Source organism: Artemia sp. Qi Xiang Cuo, chromosome 3, assembly GCF_049724085.1.
Source record: "Artemia sp. Qi Xiang Cuo chromosome 3, ASM4972408v1, whole genome shotgun sequence".
NCBI lineage: Eukaryota > Metazoa > Arthropoda > Branchiopoda > Anostraca > Artemiidae > Artemia > Artemia sp. Qi Xiang Cuo.
In genome coordinates this window covers 54,336,711-54,355,202 of record NC_142796.1, presented here as the reverse complement: position 1 = coordinate 54,355,202, position 18,492 = coordinate 54,336,711, and the positions used below count along the sequence as shown (strand labels likewise).

At 35.6% G+C, this 18,492-nt stretch overlaps 1 protein-coding gene across 1 annotated transcript in view; it reads right to left on the bottom strand.

The window, feature by feature from the left end:
* The window catches only part of Spt6 (transcription elongation factor Spt6), a 104,312-nt gene that overhangs the window by 5,258 nt on the left and 80,562 nt on the right, over positions 1 to 18,492 (bottom strand). The window contains exons 20-26 of the mRNA XM_089086166.1: positions 17,706 to 17,874; positions 14,331 to 14,575; positions 11,092 to 11,247; positions 9,733 to 9,872; positions 7,096 to 7,312; positions 3,169 to 3,306; positions 1,241 to 1,493 (exon numbers count right to left, since the gene is read on the bottom strand). Coding sequence (XP_088942292.1) covers positions 1,241 to 1,493; positions 3,169 to 3,306; positions 7,096 to 7,312; positions 9,733 to 9,872; positions 11,092 to 11,247; positions 14,331 to 14,575; positions 17,706 to 17,874 — 1,318 coding nt within the window. The remainder of the gene's footprint in view (positions 1 to 1,240; positions 1,494 to 3,168; positions 3,307 to 7,095; positions 7,313 to 9,732; positions 9,873 to 11,091; positions 11,248 to 14,330; positions 14,576 to 17,705; positions 17,875 to 18,492) is intronic.

The window sequence follows — 18,492 nt, the reverse complement described above, 5'->3', positions numbered from 1 at the left end:
GTTAGACTTGTAAACAATATTGTAACTCAAAAGCTTTGCATTATTTTTACTGAATTAAAGTTTCTTTTCCTGAAGGCACCAAACGAGTTAGACTTGTAAACAATGTTGTAACTCAAAAGCTTTGGATTATTTTTACTCAATTAAGTTTCATACAAAAGAACCTATCAGGTTTTGCGTTTATTTTTACTGGCTCAATATTTGATATTTAAAGAATATGTGAACATAATAACGTTTCCTGATCTCCTGTGGAGTCATGTTGAGCAACCCAATACCGCTAGAATCACCAGAGCCAAAGTATCTTGTCTAAAAATTATTAGACATATCATATTATGATCAGAAAATTTCAACAATAGAGAAACAGTGTCAACTAAAAAAAATTTGTTCTTTTTTCTGGCTTAAAACTTTGGACAGAACAAGCAATCCAGTTTGTGTTCCTTTCTCTGGCTCAAAATTTGGTACGTAAATAGTGTGTAATTATAACACCTTTTCCTGATCTTCTGTTGAGTCTACGTTGCGTCAGATAATATTCTCTTATGCGTCAGATATTGTATTACAGCAGACGTTTCGACGTTAAAATTTTGCCACCAGTCACGTAAGTGAACAAAAATGGTCAATGAATATATGTTTAGTAAAGAAGGAGCCATTTAGTTCGTAAGCACCATCGAAGAAGAATTCGACTCAGAATAGGAGATTGAACTAGAGCAAGGTTTCTTACCGGAACTTTGCAGCCCAACACAAAGTTGTTGAGGTTATTTTTGAAAAGAAACAACGCCTATCGTGGAAGGCGTCCCAGGTTTATCAATCCATGTTTAACATCACTGTATCCCTGTGCCTTGAAAACTGAAAACGTGCCCAAAAAACACAATTTTTATCCTAACAGACAACCCTGTTAAACGCATAAACAATAAGATGCAAAATTAACAAAAAAAAAAATAGAGAAATTGGAAGTGGAACTGAGTAGGAAAGACAGTTTTATTTCCTTTCTCGAAAAAACAGAACAAAACAAAAACAAACAATCTTGTTTTTTGAAAACTGAGATATTGCCATCTGAGTAACAAGACGTTTTCAATAAAAAAAAAGCAAAATTCTACATTATATTATAAAGACAAGTCTTTTTCCTAAGGCTAGTGCAATAATTATAGAAAAATATCAAAAGGCGAGAAAAAAAAGGAATGGAAAAGAAACAAGAGGAGCTGGAGAAATAGAAGGAAAAAGACATATTTATTAGAATTATAGGTACCTTGGCGTGACAGCGCCTCTTGGAGTTTGAGCACCTCTTGGAGTAGTTGCACCCCTGCTTTTAGCCCATTCTATAGCAGCCTTCCCCCAATCTTCCACTCCACCTCCACCCATCGGAATACGTGGTTGCACAGGAGCAGTCGGTGGAATAACATTTTGCATTGGGACTGCTGGTGGATAGGACGATGGGATCTGTCGACTCGAAGATTGATACGACGGTGTCCTCGGAGTCATCCCTCCGTAACCGTAACCAGCTTATAAAAGAAAAATATTATTAGTACTCAATTTTAGTAATATGGCAAATATGGAAGGAAACATATTGTAAGAAATTTATGGTGTCCGTGGACTCATTCCTCCATAGCCATAACCAGCTTATAAAAGAAAAATACTATCAGCACTTAATTTTAGAAACAGGTAAAAGAATATTGATATAATCACCAACCTAAGATGATAGTTTCAAATGAGGACTAAAGTAAGTATTAAATTTAAAAAAATAAAAAATACGGCATTGAACTTTACAGTTCTTCCTAGCGGTGCTTATATCCCTTTAATGGCCCTTCAGCCAAAAATTACAATTGGGAATTGAAGGCCAGCCATTCCGTACTTTCGCACACCCTTAATTTTTACCTTCCCCAGATTTCTCCAGGTACCCATTTAGAGCTGGGCCAACTCAGGCTGAGCTTACAGAGTTGCACCACTGACCCCCGTTCCAAACCTAATAACCAGCGACACCAGGAGTCGAGCCCCTGTCCTCACGGAGAAAGAATTTCAAGACTAGCGTGCTAACCACTCGGTTAGGACAGCTTTCGTTAATAATTCCAAGAAATTGTTAATTATTCACTGTTATTTTAATTATTCACTGAAAGCCTTTAAGGCTTTCAAGTTGTTAGATGCCGAACCACAGGCCATAATTTACAGAAACGCTTGAAATAATAAATAACAAGTTGTCAATAACCAAATTTAATTTTCCTTTTAATTTGTCTGAGAGAATACTTAAATTAAAGGTAAAGAATACAGTCAGTGATAGGTTTCGTAGAAGACAAATTATACAAAAGAATGGATCAAGGTACACCTCGAATTCTAGATTGCACAATAGCTAGTAATCTCCAGTGTAAAAATAATCTCTGAAATTAATAGTCCCGTTGACTTAGGTCTTCCCACGCACACAAGACAGCAACGGTAGACCACCAATTCGTATGACCTTCCGCCAGGGACTAGAGCTCATTGAAGGTAGTTTTAAGAATTATTGCCTCTTTCTCCAGGGCCTGACCTAGTGTGTTGCACTGTCTTCCCCTCCTTCGAAGACTGGGTGGGGTCCAGCACAATAAATAATGTGAGAGGCATCTTTCATTCATGCGAATCATAAGCCCCAGTATCTCCATCTCCTTACTCTGATCTCGTCGGTCAGCAGTAGCTGTTCAATGTCTATCCTCATAATAATCCCTAGAGCAACTAAAAAATTGTGGTTTGGAAAAATGCAGGACGAGCGGAGAGGCCTTGTCAACGCCCTATACGCCATCAGTTGTTCTGGAGGAACTAAGGTCAAAAATAGGGCAGGAAATACATTTTTATTCAGTGTCCATCCACCCTTTGAAAATTGGAGAAGAAGAAGAAAGAGACCGATAAAAACAATTAATCAAGGCTTGACTTGTAAACTTAGATGAAAATCATCAACATAAAACCAAAAATGATAAAAACAATACTAATAATTAATTTCGACCATGCTAATTCGCAATGCAGCATTTAAAGGAATAGTTAAGACTTGAATAAACTTCAAAAGGTATAAAAATCATTTTTTTTAATATAAAAAATAATCTAAAAAGAGAAGCAAATCTATAGGGAATTTTTCACGAAAACGAATATTTTTTTTTAATGCAATTCAACCCAAACTTGAAATCTAGTTTATTTTTCGGTTTCGGTCGAGCTTACCTGCGACAGGAGCAGTGTAGCGTGGAGTTTGAGAAGTATATGGTGTCATAAATGGTGTTTGTCCAGACGGAGTATACGGGGTATTTGCTCCAAAAGCAGAGTAGGCACCAGGTGTTTGTGCTCCAGCATAGCCAGTGACTAAAAATATACAAAAAATATTTGATTCACCAAGGATTTTAATATAGATTAAATGCCGTGAGTATATTCTTTGCTTGCAGTGATTCTCAATAAATGTGCCACGGCATACAGGTGTTCCGCAAGATCTTTTTGAGCGTACGAAGATATTCTGAATATGCCTTAAATCAACTAATTTCAAAACATTAAAAACAATTACAAAATAAACTAGCATTGAACTAGAATTGAAGCTAACAGCCTTGTGCATAGTCCCCGAAGCCGCGCCACGCCAAAATCACGGCGGCGAATGTGTGATTCAGTATCGGCGGCGGCGCGAAATTTTTTTGGCGGCGCGCCGCCAATTTTGGACCGGCGGTGCGCCACGGCGCGCCGATTTTTCTGATTAAAAATAATAATAAAAATTCCACTTCACCAAGCACGTTCAACCTCGATTTTAGTAAGGATTTTTAAATGGTTGCCTAAAGACATACAAGAACAATATGACAAAACAGGAATTTGTTGGGCCGTGCGGAAAGTGTTTATGTTCACCGTCGATCAGACCAAGTAGAATTCTCATTTTTAGCCACTAGACCCAGGGAAACCGATGTTGTGTTTATGTTTAACATCTCATTGTTCCTATAAAATCCCGTGTTTAGTCATTTCCTTCTTGTTAATGATTTGGGCTAATGTGCGTATAACTTTCAAAGTTTGAAGTTCAAACATCTCCTGTTCATCAAATACATACGAAAAGGAAGTGAAAAAAAACAAATAACAACATCGAAAAAACACTGTATACCATGGCTTAACAACACTAACAATTTTAAATCAGCGTTTACATCACTTCATTTACAATTGATGTAACAAAAGTGAGTTTGTTCACTCTGCCTGGAGCCATTGATCTTTTTGCAGTCACTATCAGTCCTGTCGTGCTAAAAAGCAGTCTAGCTGGGGCACTTGTGGCCGGTACAGCCAGAACTTGACGAGCGTAAAATGCCACTCGCGGGATCTGATACTAGCATTGGACCTTGGGGTCCCACAGAATGCCGCAAATGGGCTTCTTCTTTGTATCTGCTGAAATAAGTTGTTTTTATAAGGGAGAACAAACCTGCACCTTTACCATAGGGCTCCTGCGCCCTACACTACAGGAGGAACTAAACTACACCTTTACCATCTTTTCTTATCAACACGGAATAACCCTCCAAAATTCTTTTCTGAAAGAAGTGGTCAAGTTATGACGTTTCAAGTTAAAGTTTAAGGCTACTTCAACTTCAGTTTGCTCTGCTAACTGTGCAAAGGAAAAAATAATAAATAATATATTGTGCCAACATCGTTCTTATATACCCCCAGGGCATAACTTAAAACCCTTTCCCTAAGGGTTGTGGGGGAGTTACCTACTCAAAAAACATATTTTCTCTCTGGAAATCAATTACTCTGAACAAAATGGCTATCTTAAAATTTTGATTGGATGTGTTTGGGGAAATGGTGGGCGTAGAAGGGGTGTTAGCTGCCTTCTAATCACTTTTGACTATTAAAAAAGGCACTAGCCATTCCAATTTCCAATCGAATGAGCCCTTTTCGAAGTTTCTACGACAACTCCTCCGATACGAATTGCCCTGGTATGGAAAAAAAACAATAAAAATAAATACTACATTTGTGCCAACATTGTTCTTTACTTAGGCAGCTCGATCGCGCTGCCTATGATAACATCCTGGATTGCCTAATGCTCTTTTACCTACCTGTTTTCATCCAAAAAATCAGAAAAAAAAATTAAAACAGAATTTTAAAGTGGAAGGTAGAATTTTGTTTCAAGAAAAATTTCTTCTTCTCCTTCCTACGAACCGATATACATGGCGAGCCCAAGATGAAAGTATTTATCTTTAAGAAACAGATTAGCCGGGATGACGGTTGAAGCCCGGAGGTCGATATCGATAACCCAAAGAGAGAAAAAAAACTAAAAAAAACGGCGGCGTATTAGTGACACCGCCGCCGATAGAATCAGCGGCGGCGTCAGCGCGCGGATGCACGCTCGGCGCCGCGCCACTTTTTTTTTTTCGGCGGCGCGCCGCCGACTTTTCTGCGCGGCTTCAGGGTCTACTTGTGTAAAAGGGCACCAATTCACCAAAATGGGGGAGGGAGCAAGGATCTCTTTCGATCTTTCAAATAAAACACCTAAAAACATACTTACTAGCCCCAACCCCCTAATTAACACCTCAGCTTGTGCAGCGTTAAAAGTAAAATTCAAATTCAAATAAAGTTTAATTTATAAATTTGGATATCAATTACAGGTCTAAGTTTATTTCTGAAGGAGGGAATTAACCTGAATTTAGGTAAATTCTACTTTTTTAAATCATTTATTGGATTATAAAATTATTAGGAATAGGTCAGTAAATAAAACAAGGGACATACGCAGGGAGGGGGTAATCCTGATTCCTACTGAAATCTCAAGTTTTTTTAGAATTTCTTGGGACTTTCTATTCAAATAAAATTAATTTTCCTCATTATGGATCCCTCTTCTAAGAGAGAATTCTCGCGTACGTACTTGAGCAGAACATAAGCAAGCTTACAAAATGCTTAGTACAGACATACCTATTGTTCCTTTTTGTCAAAAGTAGTTCTTTAATCACTAGTTCATTGTAAAATAAAAATCAAATAATACATTAAACTAATAACACAATTAATAGTTTTATTTGGGTCTTTATACTTAATTTTTATAAATAATCATAATATTTTATACTATATTAGTTACAATGTTATAAAAAATAAAGTATTATAATTTAGTTCTATGTTTTTAAAATAATTTATGATGTTTTCTATAATTAATTATATGACTTGCAAAATAATGCTAGATGGCATTGACGTTTTTTCCTATCAGAGACGAGCTCGAGTGTTCTCTCTTGTCAATTTCAAATACTTCTTGCCCTTGATTGTTTCAGTAGAAAGAATTTCTACCCCTTTGTAGATATTTCTGGAGAATTACTCATAATTAAAATAAACAGACAATTAAAATTTGTGAAAAAATCGAATTTGTGAAAAATTTGAATTTGTGAAAAAATCGAATTTGTGAAAGCATTTTACATTCTAACAAAATAGTATTATGTTAAACATTTAATCTCATTAGAAGAGATCGACCTTTCATCCCCAAAATGTTCCCTCTAATTGTTGCTCACCTGGCTCAATAGTGATAATATAACAAGGTATTTATTCATTTACTGAAAACCCGTCATAACAAAAAAAAGAGAAAAAAAGACGGAGCACTGACAAAAGAAGAACAAAAGCAAATACAAATAAAAAGCAAACAAAGTAAAAGCAAATAATAAAAACCCGTGATAACATAAAGAAGAAGAAAAAGGACGGCTCACTGACAAAAGAAAAAAAGGATTAAATAGAAATAAAAAAGCAAACAGAGTAAAAGCAAATAATAAAAAAAAAAAAAACATCAAATATATTCATAAGTAATTAAACCAGAAATAGATCCTCAGATTAAATACACGCAAATCATTTTAATTATTACATATATATAAATCAATGAACTAGGAGTGGCCCTATTCGTGACCATCTGCTTTTTTGCTATATTTTGCAATAACCTGAGAAATAGCTAGTACAGGTTCTGTAATTTCATATTTTTGAGCTATTATTATGTTTCTCAGCCAAGTTGGTAAACATAATAAATAATTTGCGATACAGAAAAACAACGAACGGTCTTTTGACTGATCTAGTAGATGGGGTTAAAACGGTATGCAGCAGCAGTAGATTGTATGCGGTTGCCAAAAAAAAAAAAAAAAAAAAAAAAAAAAAAAAAAAAACATGTCATACCTGATCTAGCTCCTGGAGTCTGGTCCCCAGGCTGGGGAGTGCGGGTAGGCATTCTTGGCATTCTGTCCTTAAAATGTTCTTTGAACCATTTCAACGTTTGGTTGAAAGTGTCAAAGACTTGACCTCTGAGCCGGAAACCTTCCGGTGTTACCGTTATATATTCATGAACTAGCTTGTCTCGTGGCATGTATGACAAAAGAAATTTACCAGGGAATTCCTGAAGAAAGAAAAGCAAGTTAACGAATAAAAAAAGTAGGATAGGATAGAGGAAGTCCATACTGAGCTAAGCTGTTTCTCGTAGATTCGAGCATACACGAGGGAAGAGGGCTAAGGGATGTTGTGGAGAAATTATTCGTACAAGCAGAGACCAGCTCAATCCGGTGCGAACAGTCTCCCGGGTCTAACCACACAGGTCTGTGGCGAAGCCGTTCTATAAAACAAGTATATCACTTTCCGTAATTATGTGGAAAATTCCTATTTCATTATTTAATTAAATAAATAATAAGAATAACATCAAAAAATTTCCACGTTAATCTAATTTAGCTCATGTTCATTCAACGCCCTTGACTACCTCATACTAAATATTCAGATTATCAGATAATCAGATTATCACGTACCAACGGATGACACATTAGCCACCCCTGAGGTTACGAGGCTCAGAAACTCATATTCGTTGAGTCATTCGCAAGTAGGAAATACTAAAAATTTGCAATTAAATCCTTTACACATCCATGGTGAGACTGACACAGCTGATCAGGTCCTCCCTTACCCTCCCTGCTCCCACCTCCGCTCTTTACTTCCTCCCATGAAGTTGCTAGTTCCTTTAATTTAGATTTTCTCACGCCATTCTAAATACCTTGCTTATCGTCTGACTTGGACTGGATTGCTAAAAGCACGGTTTCGGTAACATAAAACATTTAGTATATTTTCCTAAAACTTTTGAAGTGTTCACATAGCAGACCACTGTTATGATCTTGCCTTCAAATCGGGTTGCAAACTGATCTCCATTTCTTCCAAACCTTTTTTAAGTACGAAAAAACAACATAAGCTCTTGCTAAACTAAACTTTTCTCACTATATCTCAATTTTACTGACCAGTTCTGACATTAACTACCTCACAATCGTTTTGGGCATAGTGTAATAATTATTGTACCAGTTTATTTTATGCCCTCTTCTTAACTAACGATGTAATAACAAGATTCTCCCTTTCTAAGTAGCTTCCAGTTTAACTGCAACCGAGCCTCTCCCCTTCCATTACTATCTGGATATAGTTCTAGGCTATAATCTATTGTTATTATTATACTAACAACTCACTGCAGCACCAAGCCACCTGAGGCTAAAACATTTATGCACACTCTCCCATCCCAATCTATTCAAAGCCTCCCTCTTTACACCCTCCTAAGAAGTTACCATTTCTATGGCTATTCCCATTTCCATGGCGACTAAACTGGAAACGACTCTGAAAATCCGATACACAGAAATTACTACATATTTATAGCAATGGGTTTTATCTTTAAACTCCCTGCTCATCATGCTGTCCCAACCCGCCACCTATTGCGTATTTTCCTTACCGTTGGTCGGTATTTTGGTAAATCGACAGCTTCGTGAAATCTTCCCCCTGAGTATATCCCTACGCCCCAACGGCTCCCGCGACAAGTAGCTGAACGGGCACCTATAATTCAGCCGGTAATAACACGACATGTGCGTTATGTAAATAGTTTCTTTTTCTCGTTAGTGAGGGGTTTTATTGCTACACTCCCTCGTCAATAATAGTTTATATATTTGTTTTATTTTATCACTCATTTTATCCGTTGTTGATTTTAAAGTTTTTACAAACAAAAAAAATTCAGAAAGTTTGAATTTTAAACATTTTAGGTTTTAGTTTGAGTATGTTTATGCTCTTTCGAGTTTCATTATTTAGTTAATATTTTTTGTCTAGTTGCGTATAAATTTGTATGACGATGGCTATGGCTGTGATTGGTATATGTTTAGTCCCTTATCTTTCAATTTGACAAGAATTGCAACTGATCGGCATGACCTTGTAAGGAGTTTGATTCGTTTTTGTTTTTTATTTAAACAATATTTGAATTTAGAGGACATGCTATCATCATCATTTTTAATGAGCCATATACTCACTGTCTTTGCTTAGCCATCCTAAGACTCAAGCAGGAAACAAACTGTTAGCGGGGCGAAATATTGCCTCTGTATGCCCTGGTAATATATGCCTAGAAAGTAGGAAGACGTGACCCCATGATAGTAATTTTTCAATTACAAATGGTCAAATGACAGTCTTCATATTATCTTCGTATTTCAGCAATATTTCAATCCCGTTCACCCCGTCAGTCCCCACCCCGTTCACCACGTCCCCTTCCTTTGGTGGACTGTCATATTGCCTAGAATAATCTCCTTAAGTAAGATAAACAAAATTGCAATTATTTTGCACTAAAACGATTTTTTTAGTTGATAAATGTTACTATAGTAAATAATCACTTTCAAGAACTGGTCCCAGAAAGCTTCCGTAAATTTGACTTTCCTACTTTCTTTAAAATAGTGGAGAAAGCTTTTCGACAAATCAATTTTTTACTCTTTTGTTGTATCAGCTGCATCGATTTAAGTAGCCTAAAATGACCAATTTTACCTTCGAAGGACACAGAAGATAGTTGATTTTTCCTGGATTTTTCTTTTTCTCTTCTCTAAGATATTCGTCCGTCTTATCCCGCTCCTTAATGTGAAGATTCTCAGGTAGAGTAAGGTTGAAGTCCTTGTAATATTTATAACCTGAAATAAAAAAAAAAGGAATATTTATCAAACTTACCATGGCAATCCAGAATTAAATTACCATTAAGTATAATTATTTGCTATTACCTTCATCCCAAAATGGTTCATAACTAAAAGTTCTACCTCTTTTATGTTGTTATACGCAACAGATAAGCTTATGATAAGTACAGAAAGACAATTAAGTTGTTTCTGTACTTATAAGGAAATTGACCATGTTTTTTATTATCGGCACCATTGTCGGCTTATGCACCAGACGGCATGGGGAGTATCTAAATCAAAGCGACCGGAGTGAGGAAACTAAATATTTTCAGGCACATACTAATGTTACCGAGTAAGCGTTAACTTTCAGTTTTAACGTTAGCGTTATGAAAAAAGTTGCGTATCAACCCAACTAGAGATTTTTCTGGCAAATACCAACAATTGGAGCGAGCGTTAACATTATCAATGCGTTATGAAAACGTTACGGAGAGAGAAAACTAAAGCTTTTCCTGGCGGACATTAAGTTCAGTAGCAGAGATATTAATACACAATTTGTTTTTAAGCAAAATTAACAAAACTTATAGCACAAAAAATTAACAAAACTTAAAAACCTTCATATGCAGTTATACAGTTTATGGTAGTAGCAGGCACAGTACCAAATTAAAAAAAGAAAAGGATGAAAAATCAAGAGAAATGAATTAAAAATACATGGCACCAACCGTAAAAAGATATAGCTTTTCTTTGAAAGTATAGATGTCTTTGTGAATCAATGGATTCTTTTAGAGGAAAGTCTTAGATCGCTAATGAAAAAAGGGGAGAAAACTTGGGAGAAAAATCACAAAAAATAAGCTAAAACCTATGACACCTAAAAGCTCAAGAAGGTGCAGCTTTCGTTTGAATGTGTAGTTGTTTTGGGAACTAACAGATTGTTAATTCTAGATTTTAGGACAAAAAACATGAAACTTACCCAATTTCTTTTGCTTCCGTTGAAACACCGACATAAATTTGATACTCTCCTAGTCCATTTCATAATTCTATAACGACAAAAAAAAAAAAAAAAAAAAAAAAAAAAAGGACAATCGTCGTTTTCAGGCATGAATAGATGTATAATGGATGCATTAAGGCCAAAGTTGTTTTCACTTTGATGTCCTTGGTAGTTTAATTTTTCAGTTGAATTGTTAAGGTCAAAAATAAACAAATGAACAAAACACATCACACAGAATATTCCATAGAAACAAACCTATAATATCTCGAGCATTTGCGGCTAGTGGGTTCACATGTCGAGCAATAATTTCGTCCAAGTCTTCAAATTCATCGTCGCAAATGCGAAGCACTTGACCAATTGAGAAATCATTCTCTTTCCCCTCCTCTTTTACATCAATATGCTGATAAATACCTGAAAGCATAGAGCAACAGTATAAGCAGTGTTTCCTTCAATTTTGAGAATTCGGAGAAAAGAGCTGAATTTTCGGGGATATGAATTAGAATTTCGGTGACAGTAAAATTGGAAATAAAAAAAGGAGAGATAATCATTGCCAGGGGTGTCAAATTCACTTTATAATTAGAGGGAACAATGAGACCTAGTGTTTCACGAAATTCCCGAAAAAGATTCACCAACTACTTATAAAATCATAAAATGTCGTTAGGGGTACACAGGAAGGAATGAAGGGTGTATTCCTAGATCTGTGCATATTTATATTTAGTTCACGGGGAGGAAGGGGTATTTTTTCTTAGAAAACGTGTAAAATACGGACTTTTATGTATTTCCAATGTTTTTATTTTGCTTAAAAATGTAGAAAGCTGTTTGATTGGAAATTCTCAAGGGGTTAAGAATATCAACTTTTACCAACCAAGTCTACAAAGACACGCCTTGTCAGTATACCCTTCAAGTGTGACCATTTTTTACTACGACTGCAATTGGTATAGCAGCAGCATCGGAAGAATGACACGACCGAATTCAGCACAATCGTACGATTGATCGTGAGTCAGTTGAAAAGCATATGCACCGCAACTTTTTACCTATATTGTATCAAGTAAATCCTGTGATAAATCACCACTTTCGGGTAGAACTGCATTCCTTCTAGAGTCTGACCACTTTGGACTACAGCTGCAACTTTGATCACAGTAGCATTGGTAAAATTACACGTCCATATTTTGGACAATGGTAAAAATTAGGGCGATTCAGTTGAAAAGCTTATGCACTAAAAGTTTTTGCCTAGCCTATATTGTAGAAAATTAATCCTGGGGAAGTCGCCACTTTTCGGATACGACCGCATTCCCTCGAAAGGTCAACCACGTTGGACTACAGCCGCAATCACTTTTGCTGTATGATCGGTAAAATTACACGACCGTATTTCGGACAATGGTAGCCATTGTCCGACCCGATTGTTCCGAGCCTATATTGTAGAAAATGAATCCTTGGGTGGATAACCAAGACCGCGTTCCCTAAAAAGGTCAACCACGTTGGACTAAGGTTACGATTGGTTTTGCGGTATGTTCGGTAAAATAACACGACCGTATTTCGAACAATGGTAGCCATTGTCCGAACCGATTGTTCCGAGCCTGTATTGTAGAAAATAAATCCTTGGGTGCATAACTACGACTGCATTCTCTAAAAAAAACCAACCACGTTGGACTAAGGTTGCAATTGGTTTTGCGGCATGATCGGTAAAATAACGATCATATTTTGGACAATGGTAGCCATTGTCCGAACCGATTGTTCCGAGCCTATATTGTAGAAAATAAATCCTTGGGTGCATAACTACGACTGCATTCTATAAAAAAAAAAAACCCCGTTGGAATAAGGTTGCAATTGGTTTTGCGGCATGATCGGTAAAATAACACGACCGTATTTCGGACAATGGAAGCCATTGTCCGAACCGATTGTTCCGAACCTATATTGTAGAAAATAAATCCTTGGGTGCATAACTACGACCGCATTCCCTCAAAAGGTCAACCACGTTGGACTAAGGTTGCAATTGGTTTAGCAGCATGATCGGTAAAATAACACGACCGTATTTCGGACAATGGTAGCCATTGTCCAAACCAATTGTTCCGAGTCTATATTGTAGAAAATAAATCCTTGGCTGCATAACTACGACCGCATTCCCTCAAAAGGTCAACCACGTTGGACTAAGGTTGCAATTGGTTTTGCGGCATGATCGGTAAAATAACACGACCGTATTTCGGACAATGGTCGCCATTGTTCGAACCACTGTCCGAGCCAATACTGTAGAAAATAAATCCTTGGGCGCATAACTACTTTTCGAACACGGCCGCATCCCCTGTAAGCCTGCAAGTAAAATCATGTTGGACTATGGCTTCATTTGGTTTTCAGCAGCATCGGTAAAATGACACATCCGCATATCGGAAAAAGATAAGCTATATTGCGATTTAGTTGAACTTTCTATCTCTATTGTTGAGAATAAATCCTAGGACGAATCGCCCATTCTTGGACAAGACTGCATTCCCCCACAAGTAGGACAACGTTGGACTACGGCTGTGCTTAGTTTTGCGGCATCATCGATAGAATGACACGACCGCATTCTGGACAATGGTACAATTTATGACGATTTTTTCGAAAAACGTATGCATTCAACTTTTTTCTTTATATTGTAGAGCATAAAGTCTATGCTTCATATACGAAAGAATCAATTATTTTTTTCGGTGGGTTTCAAAAGAAAGCTTCTACGGTGAAAAGCAGAATTAAGGCCTGATTTTTTGCCGCTCGAACAAAGAAGAGAACATATTTGGAACCAACAGCGAGGCCTATCAGACCACGGACAAAAAAAAAGAAAAAACAAAAACAGCGTATGATCCTTTATATAGATCGGAGAGAAAATGTTTACCCCCCCCCCCACGAATAAAATATCTCCACCTTATATGATGACAATTACGTGGTAGAAATAAGTTAGTGTCAGGTGGGGACTATTCATGCCCAATGTGTGGTTTAATTAAAACCCACAACCACATTTAATACGGTTGACAACCACCTTACGTACAGTACTTTTCATGGTTCGAAAGAAGCAACAGCAACACTTTAATTTCACCACTAATCTTTGAAATAACTTTTAAAGGAACAACTGCTAGTATGTGTTTGTATCAAGTGTTTTCATCAGATTGTGGTATCATGCCATACTGAACCGTATGATTTTTCAATGATTATTATTTTTTGGTTGAAATATGTTGGTCTTGTATACTGATAACCCTGGGTACTGTATAATTATCACCTATATGGGTAATCCACCTACATACATAATTTTCGATGACATTGTCCCAAAAGACAAGGAACAGCCAATAGCCTTTCACGAATCTTCAGCAACAGTGGTGGTAACACTGGAAAGGGTGTTTTGAAATTGACTGGGAAGTGATCAGCACCTTGTAGGACCAATCACGTTAATTACCCGCAAGTTGTCAGATCGTAATTTGGTTGCATTACCTCTTCAGGCAAGGTCATTAAAAAAGATATTAAATACTTACCATCAGTGACTTTCCACGTGACTGTCAAGTGGTCAGATCCTTTGCTTGATGGCCTTACAATAACGTCACCCTGGTCAAATAAGGCCATTTTTTCTTCGGCCTCTTTATAACTTATATTTTGAAAGTTCGGGTGAACAATAACTCTCTTTGCATAAGTTTGTCTGGACTTGGCTTTTCTGAAATCTTCTTCCTTTTTAAGGTCCTTGTTTTCTGCTTCATTATCGTAGTAAGGATCTCTTTGAGGTCTGCAACAAGAATTTGAAAGAATTAGCTCTTTATGATATGATTTATTTCTCAATAAGCCATACTAAGCACTATAGCTATCTAAATTTTTTGTTACTAAATTCTATATTTTTAAGCTTCACTGCACAAAGAGTAGTCAAGGTCGTGCTATTACTTACAGTCGCATACACAGGAGTTTACTTCGGGACCAAAAAAAACTGTTGGAAAAATTAAGCGTACATACATTTGTAAATTACAGTTAAATTACGGGTTAATCGTACAACAGAGTCACTTGGCTTGATCAAACGTTCATTTTTACCATATAAGTAATTTTAAAATGGAGGAAAAACTGCTTGAGGCGTAGGAAATTCAGCCAGTAAGGCCATGTCTTCATTATGGTTTTTTCAGGCTCGATTTTTCAATTTTTCTGTCAGGCCATTCTTCATTGGTGCGTCTTAACATTCAAAAGGAAAATCAGGCACATTTAAAGAGTTTTTTTTTTCCAGAAAAATTTAATCCAATTAACAAAAAACCGTTTTCACTTCACTGGCTTCATCGAAAAAGCCATAATGAAGACATAGCTTATTATCGCTCCAAGGCTCGAGAAGCTCAAGTGGCCGCTGAAAGGAGTTCGGCAATAAAAAAAAGGCTTTCCACCCTATATTAGGTCTCCTGTAAATATGGGCAGTGAGTTTTTTGGTGGAAGGAACTGCGAACAACTTGCTGGTCAGAAGTGTTATTCTTTTCAAAATCACAAAAAAAATTCCATAGCCACCCCTTCCCCTTTACGTTGCTTTTTGCATATTAAAACGTAAACAAAGAAGATAATTTTAGCATGGATTTTTTCACCCAAGTACTACATATTCCTCAAAACGACAAGACTAAACAGAATTGAAGCTTCGCGGAAACAATATTCTTTGATGGCCTTAAACAAAATTGAGCCCAAAGTGCACCAAGAAGCACCATTATTGCAACTATTTGAGGCATCCCTATCATTAATGATATTTTTATGCTATAACAAATTCCCGCTTGTTGTCTCTTAGACTTTTTTTTAAGGAATTTTCATCCATATTAAAAAAAAATTATACCAAAAAATATAATCTGGACAGGATGAAAATTTTTTGTGGGGAAGGGACAACTTCCAAAACAGTTTCATTTTGTCGAAAACTACAAAAAATTGGAAAAATACAAAATTCAGGGAGTGGTGGTGGCAAGTGGATGCCCTCTAAGCACATACCTGCTAAAGTATTGAAGTAAATATGGAAATAGAACATTTTTTTTTTCAAGGAAATTTTGCAAGTGTTGTGTTGAACCAAATATGCAAATAGAACATATTTTTCTTTCTTCAACTTTAAAGTTTTACGCATAGAACAAAAAAGGTAACAAATAGAAATATGAGAATAAAGAAATCCTTGTTCAACAATGAAAGCTTTATAACATTATCAGATATTCACTGAGGACACAATAACAGTAAGTCAATGCAATAAAACAAAAATAAAGTAAAAAAAAAAAGAATAAAAAAAAAGAAATTAAACCCTGAAATCACATAATTATTTGGCCTTGAATAAGAATATTAAAGTAAATAAGTTACTACTCTCAGAATGTTCTTTGCAAGGTTATATTGATTGATAACTAAAGAAATCCAAACAATTAAGAATTAATAAAAAATTCCAAATATGCACCAAAGTCGATTATTTCATCTCCCTACCCAAATAACTTCCATATACACAACTACCCACCGACACAGTTTCCCATTAATTAAAGTTATAAAACAATTTAAAATATGTGCCAAATCCAATTTGTCGATTTTGAGATCACAGATGACAATTTTTAGGCAAGAGACAGTTCTAAAGCGAAACAAAGTGACCTTATACTTCACAAATCGTAAAGATTACCTCCAAAATAGGTACTTAAAAGTACCAAGCACACTTGAAACAAAAAATGAAACTTTGAATTGGTAAGTGGAAACTACTACAACCGTATCTTTAAAAATTAGAAAAAAAATTGATATTCAATTTTAATGAAAAATTTCATATATAAGTATGAAGTTTTCGATAATGATGGGCGCCAAATTAATAAAAAAGGAAAGAAGCGAGGGTGAGAAATCAGCAAAACAATGAGCTAAAATATATGTCAATAAGCAGGTTAATAAGGTGATGTTTTCCTTTGAAGGTGTAATCGTCCTTGGAAATTACCAGGTTGTTCACGTATGAAGTTCCGTGGACGAAGAACGTTGTTGAATTTAACTAATTTCTATTGTTTTATTTACTTTTGGGGCTTTACATAGCAATACTGACCAAAATGTGGTACCACCTCAAAAACTTAATAATCTGAAGCAACCAAAACAAAATATTAGAAAACCACTGTTTTCAGATACGAATAGACCTAAGATGGGTCCATGGAATAAAAAAAATGCTTTTATTTTGATTTTTGGTACTTCATGGGTGATAGAAGTCACTCATTATAACTGAACGGTTTGCATTACAATGTGACCATCTTAAAGCAGAACATGGTATATAGTCGACATGTTTCGCGTATAGCTTAAAACAATTCCAACTTTATGGGAAGTTAAGCACCATTTGTGAAACATGTATTTCATGTTTTTCTTTTGACTTGATTTCAATATTAGCCTCATTAAAAAAATTAGAAGCCGTTTGTAAAACATGTGTTGCGTGCAGTGTTTTATTCGACAAGGCTTAGATATCGTACTTTTGTAAATTTTCGTCAAAATCAAACACCATTTGCAAAAAAATGTAGCTCAAGAGGGTGGTCAAAAAGGGGAAATGTGTGTTTCAACGCACTTATTTCATAATTTTGATTTGTGGAGGAGTTGAGAGGGAACCGCATATAATATCAATATATTTGCATATGTTGCATGACTTCTAATGAATAAATTATTACCGGATCATTAAAAAAAATTAGGGATGGAGAAGGAGCGGGCGTAGCTGTTTTGACCACAAGTGGCTTGGTGAGTTGTTAGTAGCATTAAAAAATGGCGTGTTTCAACAACACATCCTCATAAAAAAAAAAAAAAATTAATTTAAACATTAAAATACTTGCACATTTTAAGCCAAGTTATTTAAGAAGATTGAAAAAAGAAGCTTGTTACCAAAAGACAGGAAAAAAAAGGGTAAATATTAAAAAGAGACTTACTTCCAAAAGTGATCCTTATCCACCAAGTCTGATGTTTTCGAGGTACAAATGATTTTGAATTTTTCCTCGTCTACTTTCATGATTCGTGAATAAATCAGTTGGCCAGGCTTAACTCTTTCTTCTGGATTTGTTACTTCACTGTCAGATAACGACTTCACTGGAATAAAACCTGAAAACAAATTGAAATGATTAAATATATCATTATTATTAATAATCAATTTCTTAGACCACCTAACCTTTCTATTTATAAACTAAAGAAATGAAAATATAGAAACAAAGGGTATAACATTTTAAATAAGACAGTGGAAAAAGATTAATAGTAAAAAAGAACCCGAATATTTCGGCTTCACATCCAGAAGCCTACATCAACAGAAAAAATATTTATATACATAAACACTTAAATAAACAGAACATATAAAAATGAAAGGCAACAGAAAAAAAACAAACACAAAAAAAAGAAAAAAACACATATTAATAACATCCAATGGGACACCATTTGTCACGAAATCAAACAAAATCAGGATAACTATACTGTCGGTTCCTTTTTGATTTTTTAATGAAATCTTAGAAAATAAAATAGTCTACTTATTTAGAAAATTTATCTATGCCCTAGGTATAAACTATATTTGTTTATTTTAGTTTTTTTAATAAACATTTTTCCCGTTGATAAAGGTTTCCGGACGTGAAGTTGAAATATTCGGAGCTTTCTTATTATTAAAAGTTTTTTTTTTCTACTGCCTACTATTATACCGTTTTTTTCTACATTTTAATTTGTGTATTTATTATT